This window comes from Podarcis melisellensis, assembly GCF_964234715.1.
Source record: "Podarcis melisellensis genome assembly, chromosome: 14".
In the NCBI taxonomy this organism is placed as follows: domain Eukaryota; kingdom Metazoa; phylum Chordata; class Lepidosauria; order Squamata; family Lacertidae; genus Podarcis; species Podarcis melisellensis.
The window spans coordinates 19,331,627-19,354,155 of record NC_138546.1 but is presented as its reverse complement, the minus strand read 5'-3'; the positions used below and the strand labels follow the sequence as shown (position 1 = coordinate 19,354,155).

General features: G+C 46.9%; 1 protein-coding gene across 17 annotated transcripts in view; it reads right to left on the bottom strand.

Annotated features, from left to right (window-relative positions):
• The window catches only part of RBFOX1 (RNA binding fox-1 homolog 1), a 1,444,762-nt gene extending 1,423,955 nt beyond the window's left edge, over positions 1–20,807 (bottom strand). For 10 of the 17 annotated variants that reach the window (XM_081887400.1, XM_081887403.1, XM_081887398.1 and 7 more), the window contains exon 1: positions 20,396–20,807. In XM_081887400.1, the coding sequence (XP_081743526.1) occupies positions 20,396–20,650 (255 nt within the window). In that variant the 5' untranslated portion in view covers positions 20,651–20,807. The remainder of the gene's footprint in view (positions 1–20,395) is intronic. The other 7 variants (XM_081887396.1, XM_081887424.1, XM_081887399.1 and 4 more) reach the window with 1 other exon arrangement.
• Between the last annotated feature and the right edge of the window lie 1,722 nt (positions 20,808–22,529).

Genomic DNA, 22,529 nt, shown 5'->3' with positions numbered 1-22,529 from the left:
TGTATCTTTCATCTTTGTTGGAAGCCGCCCAGAGTGGCTGGGGAAACCCAGCCAGATGGGCGGGGTACAAATAATAAATTATTATTATTATTATTATTATTATTATTATTAGACCACTGCAATGAGAAGAGAGCACCATTTGGGGGAGGAGCCTATTTATAAAGCCTGTCTTCCACCTTGACTGGATTGGCTCTCCCTTTCCACGTGATCACTCCCCAGCTTCTTCCTCAGGACAAAACACCCTGCACTGTCTTTGAGGGAGAGTTGGGGTATGGCAAAGACACCCCCATTCAAATGTGGGAGTGCCATTCTTCATTGTTGGTAGAAATTAATTGGATTGAGGGTGGTGTGTCTGCAGAACAGGTGTCGTCAGTTTAAAAAAAAAATCTTGCTAATCACAGAGTAGTGTGGGCCAGAACATGGAAAGAATATACAGTGGTACCTCGGGTTACATATGCTTCAGGTTACAGACTCCGCTAACCCAGAAATAGTACCTCGGGTTAAGAACTTTGCTTCAGGATGAGAACAGAAATTGTGCTACGGCGGCAGAGGGAGGCCCCAGTAGCTAAAGTGGTACTTCAGGTTAAGAACAGTTTCAGGTTAAGAACGGACCTCCGGAACGAATTAGGTACTTAACCCGAGGTACCACTGTATTCCATCTATACAGGAATAGCTTCTGAAGTGTCCTGAATTAGTGGGAGTTCGCAAGCCTGTATGATTTGGTCTATAAGAGGAATGTCCCCTCCTGTAATACAAATGGTGGAGAGATATTGTACTTTGTAAATTATTTTAATCCAAATCTGGGAAATATCAGGCTTGAAAGACATTTATTTATGTAAATATGATTTGTGTAATTCTCTAAAAGCCCATATAAAGCAGCCAGTGGTACAAACTTTACAGGCATCAGAACACATGCATCCTATTCCCCCACTCTCTGCACATAACTGCATTTGCTCTCCCTCCCCCAATGTTTTCTCTCTATTCAATCTGAGCCACAGAATAATTTTTGGGCTGTGTATGTGCAAAACTCCCTGTTCCCTCAAACTCCCCCAGAGATCTTTAGGGAACTTTGCTGCCACATTTACCAACAGGAAATGAGCATTCTGCTGGACATCATCAAAGAAATGCAAGGGATGCTTTCACTCACTTGAAAGCTTATTGATGGTTACTATCAGGCAAAGTTATATTTAACATGACCCTCAAAGTCAACCTCCATATCTGACAAGAGATTGGACAAGGAACTTGCCTGTTTTATTTTTTTAAAAATCCTTCTTGCTAGCAGCATGCCCTTCATCAGAGAAGCAAGATGCTTCACAAACCTTAATTAAGCAAAGCTAAGCCTAATAGCCCAACACAAAGTTAAGCATTAGCTTCATGATTGAAACAAGAACCTTCAGGCTCATAGGACTTGTCTACAGTTCACCTGAGAAACCTAAAACTGTGACATCCAGCAGCACACACAACCCATAGTATTCACTCTGACTCATCACTGTACTTTGGATTGTCCTGAATACCATTTGGTAGCCAAGCCTAAAACCAAAAATCTCATTTTTGCTTGCCTGCTTCTGAAAGTGACCATGAGGTGATTGATGATATCATCATTTTTCCATTTTAGACCCTTAAGTAGTAGCAGTTGCCAGGACATTGTCTTGTTCACTTCTGTGTGGTTCCTTCCTTATTTCAGATATCGTGATATATTGATATATCATGATGTTTGATATATCATAATATTGAAAGCCAGTTATAGCCCAGCCCAGCCCTAGTGACTTTCAGAGTGAAGCATAGTGCAGCCTGTCTGAGAGGAAAAATGAGTGTTTCCTTGTTGTTAAAATACTGTGTGTGTGTGTGTGTGTGTGTGTGTGTGTGTGTGTGTGTGTGTGTAAATCAAAATCTGTTCAGCATTGCAAAATAGATTTCACCAATGAACCTAAATCGATAAAAACACATATGGTCAATTTCATTACTGTCCAACTCACCATGGCTTAATCTAATTGCTGTTTGGTGATAGCTATGAATCATACATATCAAAATCAAATTACACTTTTTGTGATTAAGATGTTTAATTTTGAAAAAGACCAAAAGGACATTCACTGGAAACAGTGTAACCCTGTTAGCATTGAATGTACAGTATATCCCAACTAGTAAAACAAGATAATAAAAATGCAGGCAATGATCAGCTATGGCAATTTATATCTATTACAGAAACTCAAGGCAAGGAAGGGTGTGGTCAAGCTGAGAGGGAGGGCAGCTCTGGAATGAAAAGCTTGAATCAATAATTTAAAATCTAATCAGGGGATGGTATCACAAGCTGGAGCATTCACAGCTATGATCTTGAAGTAGTGGCAGCTAGATTTCCGGGGGGGGGGTGGGGATGTCATTCAAGGCCCCACTTTTTGCCAAAAGCCTGTAGTGCTCTGTCTTCTGTCTGTTAGAAGTGCAACAGCAGGGATTTAGCAACCAGAGAGTTAATTCTGTTTACAGTTACTCAGCTGACCAAGGGGTAGGGGCATCATTTTCTCTCTGGACTATCAACTTAGTCACCTCACTCTGGGCCTAATTCACAAGGTGAGTTAGCAATGCAGCTCCTATGTTTCACTACCAAAGGAACTTTGCACCCGTTATCGTTTTTAAAAAAAACATCCAGTCTGCAATAGAAAAACGGAAACTAGTAAGTTTTTATTTCAAATGCACACCTTGCTAGGAGAGGGGTGGAAATAAAAAAATATATGCTGTCTTGCATGCACAATAAAAGCATGTGTGGGTTGTTTCGGGGCTGAACAAAAGTAGCCTCCCAAAATTTTCTACACTATTTGTGTGTTGGTTGCATGGGTCCCAACTCCCTGGGACCCTGGGTGCTTGAGCACCCACAAAATTCCCCATGAAGGGGCCAGGCACCCACAAATTTCAGTGTCATGGCCACGCACACTGTATGGAATCCATGGTCCCAGGCACCCACAGTCGTGAGGCCAAGCTGGCACTCCTGGTGGGTTGGTTTTTTTGCAGGGCAGGGGGGCTAACATTTCATTTAATATTGTCCATGGAAGGATTAGCATTCTCGAGAGGTTCAGGAGGCATTCAATAAAAAATAGGATTTTTCTCTCTCCGTGACTGACTCTATCACACACACAAGTCTGATAATTAGTTTCTAAGAAACTCTGACTCAGTTTTGGATGAACAATTCTCGGTGGGTCTGGTCTAGATGGGGAACTGCCTAGAACCACCTTTGTATGCCACCTCAGGTACCATGAGGGACTGAAGGTGGAATATGAATGTAAGAGGAGGAAAATGAATAAGTCCTCCCACTGACATGTGGTAGCCAATGGGAAGGGGTGTAATCTGCCTTGAATGTAGAAGGTCCCAAATTAAATATTTGGCATTTCCATGTAGGACTGGGAGAGTCTCCTTCATGAGCCATTGTCAGCCAGTATAGACTTGTAAGAGATCCTGGACTTCTCTGCCTCTTCTGGGCCTATACCATTAATCAGCTTCAATAAAGCATCACTTCCCTACCTAAAAGTGTACCAGCTATCATGATTTGTGCAGCAGCCAGGGCAGCTACCTGCTGAGAGAACTGCAATACCTCCAAAGCTGCAGGGGCATCAATGCACTGAGCACCGCTGTGCTCCCAGGGCCCAGGCCATCGTTACCCAAGAGCTGGAGAGATTTCAAGACTGCCTTTCCCATGGCAGAAAGTATTGTAATGACAAAGCCAAGAAGTCCTTACATTTGGCAAGAGCAGCAGATCAAAACACAGCTGGAAAACCGTCACAGACTGTGTGGTTGACCACATTCACTTCATCACCAGCATGGCAAAGAAGATGATGGAGAGCTTGGCAGCCATTGCGCTATAGACTTCCTGGTTTTGTGGAAGAGCAGGAAAGAGTGACCAACAAACATGAAGACGAACAGAATAATCCTTGCTGGACATACAGAGGGAGGGAATTAGGCACATCCAGGGTGGTTTTTTTGTTGTGTGACCTGAGATGATGACGCTTTTGTTACTAGTATGCTGCCCAAGGTTCCTATGAGTTGTTCAGGTTTGATGGTATATTGTCTTTAAATCAATGTTTTTCAATGTGTTGTAAGTTACTTGGAGACCTTTGAGAAACAAGCAACTAACAAGTGATACTAATCATTATTATTATATTATATATTTATTCACCATCTTTTTTCCCCTGGCAGGGAATACAAGGCCGCTTGCAGATAAAATAACTAAACAGCTAAAAACACAGGAAGGGGAACAATCATTTAAAAACAATTAAACATCAATTGCTTAAGCTCCCCATTCCTGTCTTTGACAAAAATGAACTAAGTTGGATCCACTGCGATTCAACAGTTTTATTTTTAAAAACTCTCATGAAGATTCATCGGCAGTTTAGTGCAAATTTCTCCTTCTATAGACATGTTTGTATGCAATTTTGCCTACAATTTCCAAGCAATTTTCAAATTGCATGTTCTTTTCACTAATATAAATGCACACATGCATTTTTGGCTGGAGAACTGCATCACAAAATTCAGAGAAGAGCAATTTGCATAAGACTGCTGCATTTCAGTTTGCCTCTTCGTTCTGGAAGGCATGAATTACCGTAGTTAAGTTTGTCTTTAAATGCACACTCGGTCCATTTCCTCCTCCATCCATCTAGTCTTGTGGACAAAAACATTTGCCTTTGGGGAAATGGCTATAACCCATTCTACACCCAAGAGATAACTCGAATTAAATCAATTGTTTTGTTGATTAATTAAAGGCTACCCAATAGGCTTCATTGCTGAAGAGGCTTTGAGCCTAGACTTTTGCTCCTCTCATCTCTCACATAAGGACCAATTTCAGGTAGACTATTGTCCAAAGTTTTACATCTGATGTGCAGCCTTCTCTGAAGGGAACTCAGTTGGTGCAAGGAAGATGCTAATAGTTTTGATCATTTTGAACTTCTTTGTGTTTCTGTGAAAAATGACGGAACCCAATCCAAGTGACCAGCTAATGTCTTGCTCAGCACTTCCTAACAATGCTATAATTGCAACCTCTCAGCCAGAGTTTCATATTCATCCCACCAACAGAAGAGGAAGCAGCAGGGGAGGCAAAAGGACACCCCTGGAATTGTCTCTGAATACATTCACAACTTGCACACACACACAAGAATTCCATTCCATTTCCTCCAAACCATTTGCAAAAAGAAAGACTCTGCAGTGAGGCAGAAACCCATTTGCAGCCATCTGCATAATGTTTGCAGCTTTTGTCTAGCTCAACGGCTCATCTTTAGGAAAATGGTTATTGAAGATTGTAATTTTCATAAACGTTTGGAAATTGATACAAAGGAAACTGGCCATAAAAACTTTGTGAGTGGGGTGGGAGGGGGATGTCTCTAAGTCGTTGGCTGCTAAATGGCACAGAAGAACATAAGATGTCATGCTGAGCAGTCTGCAGCTGGCAGAGGGTAGTCTTCTTCTACCTGCACAAATCTAATGTGAGGATTCAGGCTCAGAACTTGGACTTGGGCACAGCCCAGGATGTAACCGCTGGGCCTTCCCATCACACACCAGGCAGAGTGATATAGGAAGCTGCCCTAAGAATGGAAGACAAGCCTGCTGAATCCTGTTCTCACAGGAACTAAGCAGTTGCCAATTGGAAACCCACAAGTAGCACCTGAGTGCAACAGCACTCTGGCCACCTGCAGTTTCCAGCAACTGAATCTGGCCCATCTAGTGCAGTATTGTCTAGCAGCTTTCCAGGATTTGGGATAGGGGTCTTGCCCTGTCCTGAGATGATGGAGATTGCACTTGGGGTTTTCTGCATGCAAAGCATGTGTTCTGACACTGAACTCTAGCCCTTCATCAAACCATTGTAAAAAACCCAAATATGGCTTCTGGTTCGTTTGTATTTTATTTTTAAAAAAGGTTTGCTGCTATCCCAGGTGCTGAAATGTCCTCAGCAAAGGCGTAATATTCCTGGCACTAAAATGTAGCAAACAAAACAAAACAAAATCAGCCTTTCCACATTCATCCCAAGCCAAGGCTGCCAACTGACCCACCCTGCTGTCGTGCCTTAAATGGCAGCTTGATGCAGATAAATGAGTAGGAGTAAGTGTTTGTAGTGCAATTATGGCCACAATCCTTAAGCAAAGAAGCACATTCAGTTTCTAGGAAAGCTACAGGCACCGGGGCCAATTTAAACATTTCAGGCATGGGTCTCTCTCAGACCTATCTCAACATGCTGCAGATTAAAACTGGGAGTTCTGCATGCAAAGCTGGTGTTTGTTCACTGATCTATGGATGCTCCTGATGAACATAGGAAACTGTCATACCAACTCAGGCCATTGGTCCATCAAGCTTAATATTGTCTACTTAACTAGCAGCAAGCTCTCAGCCCTGCCTGGAGATGCTAGGGACTGAACCTGGGCTTTCTGTGCACAAAAGCAGATGTTCTGCGATTGATCTACAACCCTTCCCTAGGGAAAGCTGTTGTCTCTCTGACCATGGGCTGACAGCCTGCAGTCAAGATAACCAAGTGCTGTGGAAGGAGGTGGAGTAGAGTAACTAAGCCACTGGTTACTAGGGATGGAGGGGGAAGAGACTTGATAAAAGTCCATATTTGGGACAGGACCTCTACACCCACTGGGGCAGTGAGATATGTCTCACCACTCGCCTAGCTCTTTCTCACTTTGAGCCCCTAGGCTGGGCACTTCATTTCAGCCAGGGTAAGAACCTTGGAGAAGAAATAGATCACTTGTATCCTCCCATGGCAGGGACATGGGTGGCGCTGTGGGTTAAACCACAGAGCCTAGGACTTGCTGATCAGAAGTTCAGTGGCTCGAATCCCCACAATGGGGTGAGCTCCCATTGCCCGGTCCCTGCTCCTGCCAACCTAGCAGTTTGAAAGCACGGCAAAGTCCAAGTAGATAAATAGGTACTGCTCTGGCGGGAAGGTAAATGGCATTTCCGCGTGCTACTCTGGTTCGCCAGAAGCAACTTAGTCATGCTGGCCACATTACCTGGAAGCTGTACGCTGGCTCCCTCAGCCAATAAAGCAAGATGAGCGCCGCAACCCCAGAGTCACGACTGGACCTAATGGTCAGGGGTCCCTTTACTTTACTATCCTCCCATGGCAGCCTGCTGCATTTCCATGCTGGGCACTGACAGAGAGAAATGAGGAGGGAGGGTGTTCCTGCCCACCTGCAAAGTTGACCCGCACTGGTGGTGAGATCTGGCCCAGCCCTGCTTTGCATTAGCTCAACACCATCTGGAGCACAGCACTCTCCCCTTTCAAGGGGGCAGGGAGGCTGGAGTAAACTCTTTTGAAATTACTTAAATAAATAAATAAAGAAGGAAGGAAGTAAAATAGACGTGGTGCCTGCTTTGCAACTGCACTGCATCTTTAAAAGAAGTGACACTGCAAGAAATGTAAAATAAAACAGCAAGAATGATGAAGCTGTGGAGCAGCTTCCCTGGGGAAGTGGAGAAAGCCCCATTCCTTGATATTTTTAACACTTAGCTCCCAAAGAGGAGAAAATGTACTAGCTACAAACAAGCCAGAATTGGCAGGAAATCAATTGGCCCCACTTGCCGGGTCCTTCTCATCACAACTTTCTTAAAAACACAACCCAGAAAGTACCCAAGTGTTGCTCAGCTTCCTAAACCTGAAATGAATTTCTTGTCCAAAAGAAACACACACAAAAAAACCCCAACCCTTGATACTGTATATATTCATTTATTTTCCAGTTAAACATCAGCCTTGGCTCCTGTCAAGTTGCGTAAGGGAGAGCAAAGATGCCAAAGATGAAAGCATCTTGCCATCAGCAGCAGAAGCAGAGTTCCCTAATGCAGGGAAAGGCTGGAGAATCTGCTCTGTACCAGCTAGACTGGCAAAGAAAAGGTGATTTATATGCGTTGTATATGCGATATAACATTGTGCCACCAGAGGGTGATGTGGAGCCCCGTTTTTCTCTACCTGTTTTCTCTGTTTAAATTTACAACGCTTTAAACAAAAACGCTACTTTGATGTGTCTAGATCCAGCCTAGAATTGCTAGATCCACCAGCCAGAGCTGGGTGCAATGCAAAAGACATACACTTAGAATTCATGGGCCTCCAAAGATCTATCCTCTCTTACCATACATGAATTAGGCTCATATCAGAGATTGCAGAAATGAGACACTACTCATGTTTTTGCCAAGCTTATACTGAACTCCACCTCTAGCTGAATGTGAAGCTGATGCGCTCATGTCCTCTTTTGATGGTTTCCCATTGGGGCTTCTGATCTGTCACTTTGAGAACAGGCTGTTGGACTGGATGGGCCATTGGCAATGGGGGCTGTCCAAGGAGTACGTCTTTTGAAGCTGAAGAGCCTGGCAAAGCCATGTCATTTAATCCAGAAAGACCTAGTAAAGGAGGTGGAGACTCCTAGTCTGGGTTGTTCTCTGAGCTTAGGGCAGGGGGTGTTCCAATAGGACATACATCCCTGTTGGTGGAACAGGAGAAACCTGGCTACATTTTAAGCCTTGTTGTTATTTTATTTCATAAAACTTATAAATGACTTGAGTGTGTGTGTGTGTGTGAGAGAGAGAGAGAGAGAGAGTGTGTGTGTGTGTGTGAGAGAGAGAGAGAGAGAGAGAGAGAGAGAGAGAGAGAGAGACTACCTCAAAGCAGTTTACAAAAAGAACCAAACAGTAAAATTGATAAAAACAACTGTTTAAAATATTCAGAAATAATTAACATCAACAATAACCTAAAAACTGGAATAAAACACATGACATGTCTGGATAGGCTGACTTAAAAAAAAATGGTTTTTAGCAGGTGCCAAAAATAATACAAGGGACGCGGGTGGCGCTGTGGGTTAAACCTCAGAGCCTAGGACTTGCCGATCAGAAGGTTGGCAGTTCGAATCCCCACAACGGGGTGAGCTCCCGTTGCTCGGTCCCTGCTACTGCCAACTCCCTGCTCCAGCGGGAAGGTAAACGGTGTTTCTGTGCGCTGCTCTGGTTCTCCAGAAGCGACTTAGTCATGCTGGCCACATGACCCGGAAGCTGTACGCCGGCTCCCTCGGCCAATAAAGCGAGATGAGCGCCGCAACCCCAGAGTCGGTCACGACTGGACCTAATGTTCAGGGGTCCCTTTACCTTTACCTTTAAAAATAATACAGTGAAGGAACTTGCCTGGTGCCAACAGGCAGAGCGTTGCAAAGTGTGAGTGCTACCACACTAAAATACTGATTTCTTACTAGTATTATATGACACTTATAGCAGTGCCAGTTCTGCATATCAAACGGAACAAGTGATTAAGAACATGCCAAGCAAAACACCCAAATATTTGGGTGCTTACACCCAGCTCTGCCACTATTGCAGCAGCCATGAACGGGTGGCTCTCTAGTAGAAATCCACAAGAATCCTGTTCTATCCCTCTCAAGTTTCACTCCTGTGAATTCAGTATATTACTGAGGTCAGGAGGCCTAAAATCATCTCCCACATCCTGATCCATTCTCCCCCACCCTGAGTTCATGTTCCGTGGGTACGGAAAGACTGGGAGAGTTGCGGCAGTGGCTGGTGCACCCTGGGACTGATGGGGTGGAAGGCCAATAGGGGGTCAAGCCATAGCCAGTGATAGGCAAAGCAACAGCCAATGAATGAGCGAAGGAGGAGGAGTTGCACTGATGGCTGGTGCACATTGGGACTGGTGGGGCGCGAGGTAGGGAGGCTAACAGTAGATGGCAGAAGAGTCAATGAAAGAAAAACCCAGCTCACTCTAGCTTTGTCCCCAATCCTTCTCCTCCTCTGCTGAGTTCTACAAGGGCAAAACTGAAACTGAGGAGGAGGAGGAGGAAGAAGCCGACAGCCAAAGCCACCCCATAGACTTATTGGAAGGATTCAGGCAAGTGTGGCTTATCCGAGGGCAGACCAAGGCTGATGGAGCAGTATCCACAGAAGAGTTGCATGGAAGGAGAACAGGATTCATGCTCAGTGGCGTAGCGTGGGGGGTGCAGGGGGGCCGGCCGCACCGGGCGCAACATCTGGGGGTTAGGGTCAGGGGGCGCAAATCCACGGGTTAGGGGGTGCAAATTGCTTGCCTTGCCCCGGGTGCTGACAACCCACGCTCCACCACTGTTCATGCTATGTCTCTGTTATGCCCCATGGGGATTGCTCCTCATGCGCCCTTTTTCAAGTACAATCAATGGGAAGTTTTGCACTCTGGTTAGCAAAGTCGGAACAGCCTGGGGTGCTCCTTTGCTTCTACCCCCCAAGAAGAGCTGCTGCTGCATAATCCACAAACAAACAAACATTTGTAAAAAGAACAGTTATAAAATGTGGGATTTCTTTTACAACAGCCCAATAAAGGCTTTTTTTTTTTTTACAAAAAACACACTTCTTTAATAGAAATCATTATGGACTATTAGGAAATCTTTCTACAGTGCACCCATTGATTTCCTGGACTTCTAATGCTATTAAGTTTGCTCAAAAGATTCCCCTTTTTAAAAAGAGAGAGAGAGAGAGCAAAGCCATTGAACTGATGCTCATTCAAACTTTCTCAGGGGACCTGGCATATTCCCCCTTCCTGCCGCCTGACAAACAAATGCAGAGAAATCACAGTCACCTGAATTTTCTGGACATCGAGGACTAGATTCAGGGGCAGTGACTGAATCTGAATTTGGATGAGATGGAAGGATGGCCACAACTCAGTGGGGCAGCATGTGATTTGCATGCAGAAGGCCCCATGTTTACTTCCCAGCATCTCCATGTAGGGCTGGGAAAGACTCCTGATCTAAAACCCTGGAGAGAAACTGCCAGTCAGTGTAGACTATACTGAGCTAGATGGATCATTGCTCTGATGTAGTGTAAGGCAACTTCCTGTGGTTCTGCCTTCGGTAAAAAGCAGCAACAGTGCCAACAGCCTGCATCATTGGGAATCTGCCAGTGCCCCAGCAGTGTGGCCAAATGACAAGAACCCCCTGGACCTGCTCCTTCTCTGCACCATCTCTCACTCTGGCCCAGACAGCAGTAAGGAGGTCAAGCAAGCAGGTGGTAGCAAATGAGAAGAAAGATGAGTAGCTGGCAAGAATGCTGGTGAAAATGTAGACACACTGTGTCCAGGGATGGTGCCTTGCCCAAATGCCCTCCAAAACCTGGATTAGGTAATGAGAGGCAGACTTATGCCATTGTCTGTCTGTACAGTCATACCTCATGTTACATTTACTTCATGCTACATTTTTTCAAGGGTTACTTCCGGGTTTCACCGCTCACGCATGCACAGAAGTGCCAAATCACACAGCACACCTGCACAGATACGGTGCTTCAAGTTGCGGGCTTTTCATTTGGCAAGCAGGCCTCTGGAATGGATCCTGTTCGCAACCAGAGGTACCACTGTCTCTCCAAACATTCCTTGTTGACTATCTCACCCCTATTATTACTCTACTTTGTTGGAGGTTTCTAAGGACAGGTTAGATGGCCATCTGTCATGGATGCTTAACTGAGATTCCTGCATTGCAGGGGGTTGGACTAGATGAGCCCTGGGGACCCCTCCAGCTCTATGATTCTAAGTTCACACCACAGACACTCACATATCCTCAAACCTGATGCCTTCCAGATGTTTTGGGGTACAGCTCCCACCATCCTAGACCCTGACGGTGATGGGAGTTGTAGCCTAAGATATCTGGTGGCTTCTATGTGGCTTTGGACTACAACTCCCAGCATCTTAGACCAGGAGCCTGATGGGAGTTATAGTCCAAACAATACAGGCATTTCCCCCACTTACATGGGTTCAACTCAAGCGTGCTGCAGAAAAATAATTAAATAAATCTATTTAAACTGCAAAAAGGTGCAAAAGCGACCCAAAAAAGAGCGGGGGGAAACTTCAAAAACGGAGCAAAAAGAACAGGAAAATGGCTAACAATCCCAGCACTTTGGGGTATCTGCTACCTCTGAATCATAGCCTGGCACTTTGGAGTACCGGTCTACCCTGCTTGTTGTTGTTCCCACATTGTACTTCAGTGATGAGGAAGACTGAGAACTACCATTGCCACCATTCATGCCAATCTAGTAAGTGCTGCTGGTTTTTTCAAGGGTTTTTCAAGGGTTCCTGTCAGGGAACTGACATCTAAAGCGCCGCAGGTGCAAAGGCTCCCTGAGGTTGAGAGAGCAGTAGCAGCGGAAGAGGGAACCAGTAGAGGGCGAGCAAGAACTCCAAGGGAAAGTGAGTCGGAGGGATGGCTCAGAGACGCTTCAAGCGAAACCAGTGGGGAGGTCTCAGGACCTCCTATAGGGACACCCACACCTCGACGGAAACTGTCACGCCGAGAGGCCAGACGACGTGTTTCCGTTAAGGAGCTTTTATGTTGGAAACGTTTCCGAAAGCAGCCACTTTCGGATTCTACTAGTGATTGACGCAGCCATGCTGGAGGGGCTCCGTCACAGGCAGAGGTTTGAAAACCTGATCAAACTCTGAGGGACTTGCATTTTACGCACAAGCAGCTCATCGTCCCATCACAGCAATCCGAAAGTCACCGAAAGCCAGCTTGTGCAGAGAGAAGCATCATGAGCAACCCAGCCGGAACCGGGGGTGCAGGAGCAGCTGGAGGGGGTCCAAGCCTGGAAGAAAGGTACAGAGCGTTGGAGATCCAGTTGGCGCTGCAAACGGCGAGGCTTGAGGAGAGGAGGGCTCAGGATGCAGAAAAGGGAAAGGAGAAAACCACCCCGCTCGCCAGAAAGGTACCAGGATTGGTGCAGAAATTCGGGGGGGATCCCAGGAACTATCATGCCTTTAGAACAGAGATGCAATACGCTCTAAACTTGCAGTTTGATGACTTCCCCGACGAGGAATCGCGAGTGGCGTATGTGATTGGCCATCTCGAATCCGGGGCGAAAGATTGGGTTAGACCCCTGATGGCAGCGAATAATGAGATCTTAAAGGACACGAGGAAGTTTTTTCGTGCCATGGACCTGATGTTTTCCAGCGATATTGAGCAGGGGGTGGTGCGAAGGCAGTTAATGGCTTGCCAGCAAGGAAGCAGATCTGTCCGTGAGTACTGGACTGAATTTACTATGCTGATTCATAAATTGGGGTGGGACCTATCGGCGGAGCCCATCCAAATGCTTTTCGAAGAGGGGCTTTCTTCAACCGTCAAAGATGAGCTTTCCCGGGGGCCCAGGGCGGAGTCTATGGACCAATTAACCAAATCTGCGCTGGCCATAGGAGCGCGCCAGGAGGCGAGGGCTTTGGAAAGGCGGGAAGGGAAAGGAGACCGTTGGAGGGAGTTCCGCATTCCAGACATTCCAGAGCCATCTTTCCCGCCGGCAGAGCCGATGGAAGTTGGAACAGCGCGGGCGCGCGCAGTTTCAAATCCCAGTGAAGGGCGGAAGAAGGAGGGAAAGAGCGCCAAGAGATGTTATCTCTGCCAACAGCCAGGGCACTTTGCCAGAGTCTGCCCACAAAGAAAGGAATGGCAAGGGATGGCAGGAGCTGTTGGGGGAAAGGAAGAGGAAAGCAAGGAGCAAGTAAAAGCCAACGCCTGGCTGCCACCGTCGGGGCACAGCAGCCAGGCCAAAGAGCAATGAAAGTGCCCATGCCAGAACCTCCCAGACCTGCTTTAGTGATAGAGGTGTTACTAGAACTGCCAAACGGACACCCACTAAAGGTCAAGGCGCTTTTGGATTCAGGCAGCTCCTGTAATTTCATGAGTAAGGAGTTTGCAGCTGAGCACCAGATACAGACCATCCCTTTAAGTAACCCCTTGCAGGTGACTACGATTGACGGCAGAGAGCTGTTGGGGGGAGAAGTTAGCCAACAGACTGTCCCGATGATAATGAGAGTGGCAAGGCACACCGAACAGATAGCGTTTAATGTGGCCATCCTGGGAGGAGCGCCCATCATTTTGGGGATGAGCTGGCTGGCGCTACACGATCCGCTAGTGGGCTGGCATCAGAGGGTGGTCTCCTTTGGGTCAGCGCATTGCCTAGAACACTGCAAGGAGGGGAAGGTCTCGGGAGGAGACAGAGTCACCCTAGCGGGGATGGAAGTGATGGGCAAAGGGAAGGTGCCCCCGCAATACGCAGATCTGAGCAACGTATTCAGCGAAAGGGAAGCAGACAAACTGCCACCGCATAGACCCTTTGACTGTCAAATCAACCTACTCCCAGGGGCCCAACTCCCAGTAGGCAAGCTGTACGCCATGTCAGACAGGGAGATGCAGGAGCTGAGGGAGTTCATTGACAAAAACTTGAAGCGAGGTTTCATCAGAGAGTCCCGAGCGGTGGGGGGCAGCCCAGTGTTTTTTGTGGACAAAAAGAACACAGACAAACCGAGACTGGTGTGTGACTTCAGGGGCCTCAATGCAGTGTCGGAGCCCCTGGCTTTCCCTATGCCCCGAATTGACGACATTTTGACCAGAGTAAGGAAGGGAAAGATTTTTACAAAACTGGACCTGCGGGGGGCGTACAATCTGATACGCATAAGGAAGGGAGATGAATGGAAGACCACCATGTTTACCCCTTTGGGAGCCTTTGAATACCTCGTTATGCCCTTCGGTCTACAAGGGGGCTCCGCCTGTTTTCAAGCTTTTATAAACCACGTTCTGGGACCTTTGCTCTACAAGAACTGTGTGGCCTTTTTAGACGACGTGTTGGTGTATTCGGAAGATGAGGAACAGCATGTGAGGGACGTTCGAGAAGTGTTGGGCAGGCTGCAAGCCAACCAGCTGTGGGTGAAACTGGAGAAGTGCCAGTTTCATACCAAGGAGGTGGAATTCCTGGGGTACCGCTTGTCAGACAAGGGATTGGCCATGGATCCAGGCAAGGTTCAAGCGGTACTGGAATGGAAGACACCGAAGACCAAGAAGGACGTGCAAAGATTCTTGGGGTTTGGGAACTTTTATCGGAAGTTCATCAAGAACTTTGCCCACTTGACGGCGCCCATCACCGACTGCCTCAGCAGCAAGAAGAAATTTGTTTGGACGGTGGAGGCGGATCGAGCCTTTGAAGAACTGAAAAGGGCTTTCGCCTCGGAAGAACAACTTCTGCATGTGGATTTACAAAAACCCATGAGAGTGGAAACAGATGCATCCGACCGGGCTATAGGGGCGGTCCTTCTTCAACCGGGGAGGAGTGCGTCGGAGTGGAGACCGTGTGCATTCTTCTCGCGGAAACTGAATAAGTCCGAGAGGAACTACACGGTGTATGACAGGGAACTACTTGCCATTCACGAAGCATTCCGGAGGTGGAGACATTTATTAATTGGGGCACAACACAAGGTGCAAGTGTGCACCGACCACAAAAATTTAGAGTATTGGAGAACAGCTCGAGTGCTCAACCAACGACAAGTGAGATGGGCACAGGAATTCTCCAAATTTAACTTTGAGATTTGTTATGTGCCAGGCCCAGAAAACGTCAGGGCGGATGCGCTCTCACGCAAACCAGAATATTGGGAAGGGGAGGAGGTGATCGAAGAGAGACATGTCATCCCGGAGGACCGCTGGGTGTGTGGGGCGGCGCTGGTGGGGCAACGGGAACTGGTGGAGGAAACGGAAAATGATGAATATGCCCAGGATAAGCTCAGAGGTCTCAGGGGGGAGGGCGAGAGCCCCGGAGGTTTTGAGGAAAGAAATGGGGCATTGTATTACAAAGGGGCACTGTATATACCCGAAGGTGAATTGAGGGGGAGAGTACTCAAGCAGTTGCATGATAGCCCCACGGCGGGACATTTTGGGCAACACAAAACCATGTGGTTGGTTACCAGGGAATTTTGGTGGCCTAAGGTGAGGGAAGATGTAAGGGAGTATGTAAGAGGGTGTGACCAATGTCAGCGAGCCAAAGGGGAAAGAAGGGCGCCGGCAGGGTTATTAGAACCTTTACCCACACCAGAACGGCCTTGGGAAGCGATATCAATAGATTTTATGACGGATCTGCCAAGGTCCAAGGGGAAAACAGCCATCATGGTAGTAGTAGACCTGTTAACTAAGATGTGCCATTTTGTAGCATGCTCACATGCAGTCACAGCGGAAGAAACGGCGAAGTTGTTTGTGGAACATATCTTTAGGTTGCACGGGGCTCCCTCGAGGGTGATCTCAGATCGAGGCAAACAATTTACTTCCAGGTTCTGGAGGAAGCTCATGAGCTTGCTACACGTGGAAGTTAATTTTTCAACTGCCCGGCACCCTGAAACCAACGGGCAGGCGGAAAGGGCAAATGGCATTCTTCAACAATATCTTAGGTGTTATGTCAATGACAGAGAGAACGATTGGGTCGAAAAGTTGGCGTTGGCAGAATTTGCCTACAATAATGCGGAGAATGTGTCCACAGGGATGAGTCCCTTTTTGGCTAATTACGGGTGTCACCCCAGGGCATTTCCAGGGGAAGGAGGGGAGAGATGGAGCGTTCCAGCGGCTGAACATTTTGTAGAAGAGATGGAAGCCATCCATCAGCAGCTCCAGCTCAACTTAGAAAGGGCCAAGGCACAATATAAGAAGCAGGCAGACAAGAACAGAAGGGAAGGTGAAACCATAAGGGTGGGGGATCAAGTGTGGTTGTCAACCCAAGGGTTGCCGTTCAAAGGGGGTTGTAAGAAACTGAGGCCCAGAAGATTGGGACCCTTTGAGGTGATTCAGCAGGTCAACCCGGTAGCTTTCAAACTCCGATTACCCAACCACATGAAATTGCACCCAGTGTTCCACAGGTCGTTACTGTCACCATACAGGGGGGGACGTGAAGGGGAGCACGTCAGGGGACCAGCCTTGGAAGAGAGGGAACGCCGCAACCATGTAGCGGAAATCCTCGATTCCAGGTGGAAGGGTAATCAGGTGGAGTATTTGGTGGCGTGGGAAGGGGAACCGGAGTCAGAAAACACCTGGGTAAGTGCAGAGGAAGTCAATGACGAGGTTTTAACAGAAACGTTCCACCAAAGGTTCCCGAGGAAACCTCAGCCTATAGCAAGGTTTAGGAGGGAGTATTTCGGCACCACCGATGAGGAAGAGGAAATGGAAGGGTTCGCGGAGTCGGAGTTGGAAGATGGAGTGGACTCTGATGACGAAGAGTACCTAGAGAGTAGGAACAGCAACAAGTGGAAGGAAGTGTTCGCGACGTCGGAAGATGAGGGAGGTTCTTTCAGGGGTTTTACCTCCTCACCGCCAGTAGGAGAGGAGACGGGAGGGGGTGAAGGGGGCCCTGGAGGGGAGGTGGATGTCAGGGAACTGACATCTAAAGCGCCGCAGGTGCAAAGGCTCCCTGAGGTTGAGAGAGCAGTAGCAGCGGAAGAGGGAACCAGTAGAGGGCGAGCAAGAACTCCAAGGGAAAGTGAGTCGGAGGGATGGCTCAGAGACGCTTCAAGCGAAACCAGTGGGGAGGTCTCAGGACCTCCTATAGGGACACCCACACCTCGACGGAAACTGTCACGCCGAGAGGCCAGACGACGTGTTTCCGTTAAGGAGCTTTTATGTTGGAAACGTTTCCGAAAGCAGCCACTTTCGGATTCTACTAGTGATTGACGCAGCCATGCTGGAGGGGCTCCGTCACAGGCAGAGGTTTGAAAACCTGATCAAACTCTGAGGGACTTGCATTTTACGCACAAGCAGCTCATCGTCCCATCACAGTTCCCATATGTTTGGAGAGTGTTTACAGGCTTTTTAGATTATGTTCCCCGCTATACATGATTTCACGCAGTACCCGGGAACGTAACCCCCACATAAGTAGGGAGCCACTTACGCACACAAAGAGGGGTTCTTGGTGGCTTCCTCTTCCCAACTCTTAATAACAAATGTACCTTCCCACAGTAGTCCAAGACTAAGCACCCTTTAGAAGTTTGAGCTTTAGTCAGGAAATGAGGGGATCATTTAATTTAATCATTCTTCTAATTGTTGCTCTGCCTCAAGCCTTTGGGAATATTAGATAGATAATGTTCCAGTTGCAAGACTGAGAATAGATTTCTTCTTGTGAAGCATTGTGGGAGATTGACTGGAATTCCCTTACTATTTAAGTGCAGCTTCGCTTCAAAACCTCTTTTTTAAAGCAATGAAAGAAAATGAACAAAGAGGGAAACTCACCTGTCCATTTGTGAAACACTATTGTCTATACATCTCCACATCAGATCAGAAGGAGCCAGCAGCCTGCCAGATGTTGTTGGATTCCAGCTTCCATCAACCGCAGCCAGCATGGCCAATGTCAAGGGATGTTGGGAGTTGTAGTCCAACAACATCTGGAGAAACACCAGTCCGATAGCCCTGGTCTATAAGGAGGATCTGGAATGCTGCTATTACCTAAAAGCTGGAAGCTTAGACAATGGATCAGAATTTGAATCTCACCTATGTCAGAGTGTCAGTCAACTGCCTTGGGCAAGCCAAGTCACTCAGTCTCACCTCTTCCCTCCCCACCTGCAATATGGAGCCAATATTAACAGATCTGTACTTTATGAAAAACACCAAATACATGTTGTTGCTTTGATGGGAACTGATGCCACTTCAATAACATAAAAGCCCTGCTGGATCAGAACAAAGGCCCATCTAGTCCATCATTCTATTCTTACAGTGACCAACCAGATGTTCAGGTGGGAAGCACTCTCTCCCCACCTGTCATTCCCAAAAACTGATATGCAGAGGCATGCTACCTCCAGCAGCAGAGACAGAACACAGCCATCATGCCCAGTAGCATTCTTCTACTCACCAGCAACTAATATTCAGAAGTACACTGCCTCCAACAATGGAGGTAGAACATTTAGCCATCCTGGCTAGCCAAGACTGATAGTCTTATCCTCCATCAATTTGTCTAACTCTTCTTTTAAAGGCATCCAAGTCAGTGGTCATCATAACCTCTTCTGAGAGGAAATTCCCAAGTTTAACTATGTACTTTCCTTTGGTCTGCCCTGAATCTTCCCCACAGGACAGATTTAAAGATGCCTTGCCTGTCTGCTCAACTTTGATATAAATGTATCTTAGAAAACCACCACAATTTCCTGGTACCTCCTCCTTAAACAGAAGCATGACCCTGTCAAAAGTTACCCCTGAAGTGACAGCTCAGGAAAATGGAAGGGTGTGGAAAAACATGCAGTTTACAGACTGGAGCAAGAAATATTCTTTAGCCATTGCCTCAGATCTGTTCAATGTTTTGCCTGGTTTAGTAACTTCCCAATCCCACTCAATTACACCTTCATTTAAGAGGTTCAGTCAACTTGACTTTCATTCTCCAGCAGCTACTAACAAGATCTGTTCAATTACAGTTTGACAGCACAGCATCCAACACAGACAGAGTTCTCCCATGAATTTGAACAGTACACAAACACCAAATGCAAGGCAGCAGAGAGGGATAAGAAGAGAAATGTCATGCCTGCTCCTTGCCGTTGTACACCAACGATGATGTGTTAAATACTAATTGTGTGCTGTCAGGCAGGCAAAAAACAGCTGCATTCAGAGAAATAATCCTGCCAGCGGGATGAATCAAGCAAAAAAACACTCTCTGCCTTTCAAATTAGCAAGGTCTGTAAATCCTTCCAAAAGCATGTATCAGTCATTGATTTCTTATCTGGCAAGGAAGCAGATCTCAATTCAAGAAAGGCACCCAGGATTGGGGGCGGGTGGGCAGGAGAGAGATTGGGGAGATAAACCATGCTTTTCAAAACGAGACACCACCACAAACTTCCCATCCTGCCAATGAGCTCACTTAGGAAACTCTGCTTTCCTCATTTGGGGGAATAGCTGAGCCAAGACCTACACAGGTGCAGAAAGTAACAGGCAGGAGCAAGCATCTCACCTGTCTGTGTTTCAAAGAAATTGTCGAGTGCTACCCATCTGTTTTCATTTTCTTTATTTAACAAAACAAAACAGGCTTTTGAGCTACATCCCCAGCACCTGCCATCAAGCACAGACGCTGAACACATACCAACACAGTTTATGCTGAGAAACTCAGATGACGGTGAGACATAAAAACAAATAAATAGAAAGACTGGTTCTCCTACCTAATGTGATTTTTCTTTTGGAAAAGTCACAAGCCAACTGAACATTGCCCCGTCCCTTAAAAGCATGCCCCACTACCCACTAAACTCTTCTGCCAGATTCAAGATGCTCTGACTGCTCTTTCCAAGTCTACGAAGAAGCGAAGGGCCTAGAGTAATGGACCACTACGGCAGCCCCTAGCCCAATCAGGACTTTCCTCCCTTGTCCCACCGAGAGGGGAAGGAAGCAGACTGGGAAACTCGTCTCTCAGAAGTGAGTGACTGTCGCAAAGCACTCACCAGGAGGTCAGTGTCACACCTTGCAAACTCAGAGTGAAAAGAGCAATGGTTCAACAGATACATTTGGCTGTTCTTGAGGCGGGACAGCATCATTAGTGCAAAACCTGATCAACTTCACAAAGGCAAGTTATCTGTGTGTCCCCCAAAAGTCATATTTTAAGCCTCACCCCCCAATCACACACCACCAGTTCCGATGTCTTTACTCACAGTTTGGCCTTCTCCCTCTGTCTGGGTCCCAGACTCTTCTCTGCCCAAGGAAGCCATTCCATTCCTTGCCTCCTCCTCCTCCTCCTCTTCTTCTTCTCCACCTTCTCTTCCTTTCATTCCAATGCTTCCTCCATCGTTCCCCAGCTTCAATCTCTTCCCCTCGGGTTGTGGATCCTCCACTTCCTCTCGCCTCATCTTGCCATCTCTGACTCTCTGTTTCACTGCCTCCTCCAAGCTGCTAGCAGGACTGGACATTTTAGAAAAAGAACAAGGAAGGTTGTGCACTTTACAATATTTTTTTAGTATTATTTTGGCCTAGCGAAGCTGCCTCTTTGGGGGAAGATTTGGGGCTTCTGAGAGCTGCCAGCCTTGCTCTCTCCGATATGCACAGGCTTCTTTTAAAAATTTAGCTGGTGTTTCAGTGCCTTTGCAAAGCTTGTCACTTCCATTTCTTTAGCTCCCTCTGCTGCTGGCTAGAGTGATTCCTTCGGCAGCGGTATCTGCACAAGGCAGGGCACAAACTTTAATATCTCTCTCCCAAACACACATGCAATAACCTTTCAGATATTGATCATTTCCCCCAACAATGATTACTTTGACTAAATCCTCAGTTTCAGTGTTTATACATTTCTGGTTCTATCAAAATAGGGTTCTGTTTGTTTTTGTAATAAAAAAAAGTCTTATTAAATCAGGCAGTTTAGAGCCCATTAAAGGGAAAGGGACGCCTGACCATTAGGTCCAGTCGTGGCTGACTCTGGGGTTGCAGTGCTCACCTTGCTTTATTGGCCGTGAGAGCCGGCGTACAGCTTCTGCGTCATGTGGCCAGCATGACTAAGCCGCTTCTGGCGAACCAGAGCAGCGCACGGAAACGCCGTTTACCTTCCCGCTGGAGCGGTACCTATTTATCTACTTGCACTTTGACGTGCTTTCGAACTGCTAGGTTGGCAGGAGCTGGGACCGAGAGATGGGAGCTTACCCCGTTGCGGGGATTCGAACCACCAACCTTCTGATCAGCAAGTCCTAGGCTCTGTGGTTTAACCCACAGCGCTTGATCACCTAACTATGCCAGAACTCAAGCATTGGGATTTTTTTGTACACCCAATTGCTGTGGGATTTAGTGAATTGTCTGGCTGCCTGTGGAGCTAGGGAAATGTTCACTGTTTCCTTCCCCATTACCCACCAGAGGCAGACAGGCTCATTGGGGAGGAGGTTTCTCAGGGTGAATCTGGCATCCTTGGTTCATTTGAAAAGCCCAAGACTGCACTGCTCTCTTTTTTAAAGGAACTAATTCATGACTGAAGGAGAGAGGTTTCTGAAGTCTCCCCATGAAAAACCTGGAGATCCCGAATCTGCCAACATTCAGCTTTATTGGATGTCCATGAGTCCCGGTCTTGTGAGATACCTTGTCTATTATTCTCCTTTGGAAAGCCCATTCATAAGATCTTTCTCTGGGAAACGGCTTGCCAGCATCTACAGCTAGCAATTATCAAGGGGTAGTAGTAGCAGTTGGTGATAATGGCACTGAGGAGAGAAGCCAGCCTCTCCCAACCTGGTGGCTTGCAATTGTCTTGTATTACACCCCTAACACACAACTGTGTTGATGGGAGTTGTACCTGAGGCTCTACAAACTGCAGCTCCCTTAATTCTTTTGGGGAAGCCATGGCTGTTTAAAGTGGCATCATAGTGCTTTAATTGTCTGGTGTGAATGTGGCCTCAGAAGACTTCAGCATCTGAACAAGGAGACCTCCCCAGTCTAACTAACCACTGTCTTGCACTGTCTCTTGGTAGATCATAATATCTAGTACTTTGAGTAGCACATTGGTCTTTCACCAGTGATAGGACATAGCATAGCAGTGGTACACACTATGATGGCATTTGCAGACACACACACACAGAGAGAGAGGGGGGGGGCTAGCTTGTTCTGTTGTTACAGGCTTACATTGGCCCTTTGTAAGCTGGAATTTCACTGGTCCTGTCTTAGCAGAATCCCCACCCCCCTTAGAAGAATAAGCATGAGACCCCAGCATCTAAAGATATAGGGGAGAGACTATAAGATCTTTAAGTCAAAGTCAGCAATTGCCTAACTACATCTCTGCAAGTGCTACAGTGCCCCCACCGCCTAAAAAAATGTATT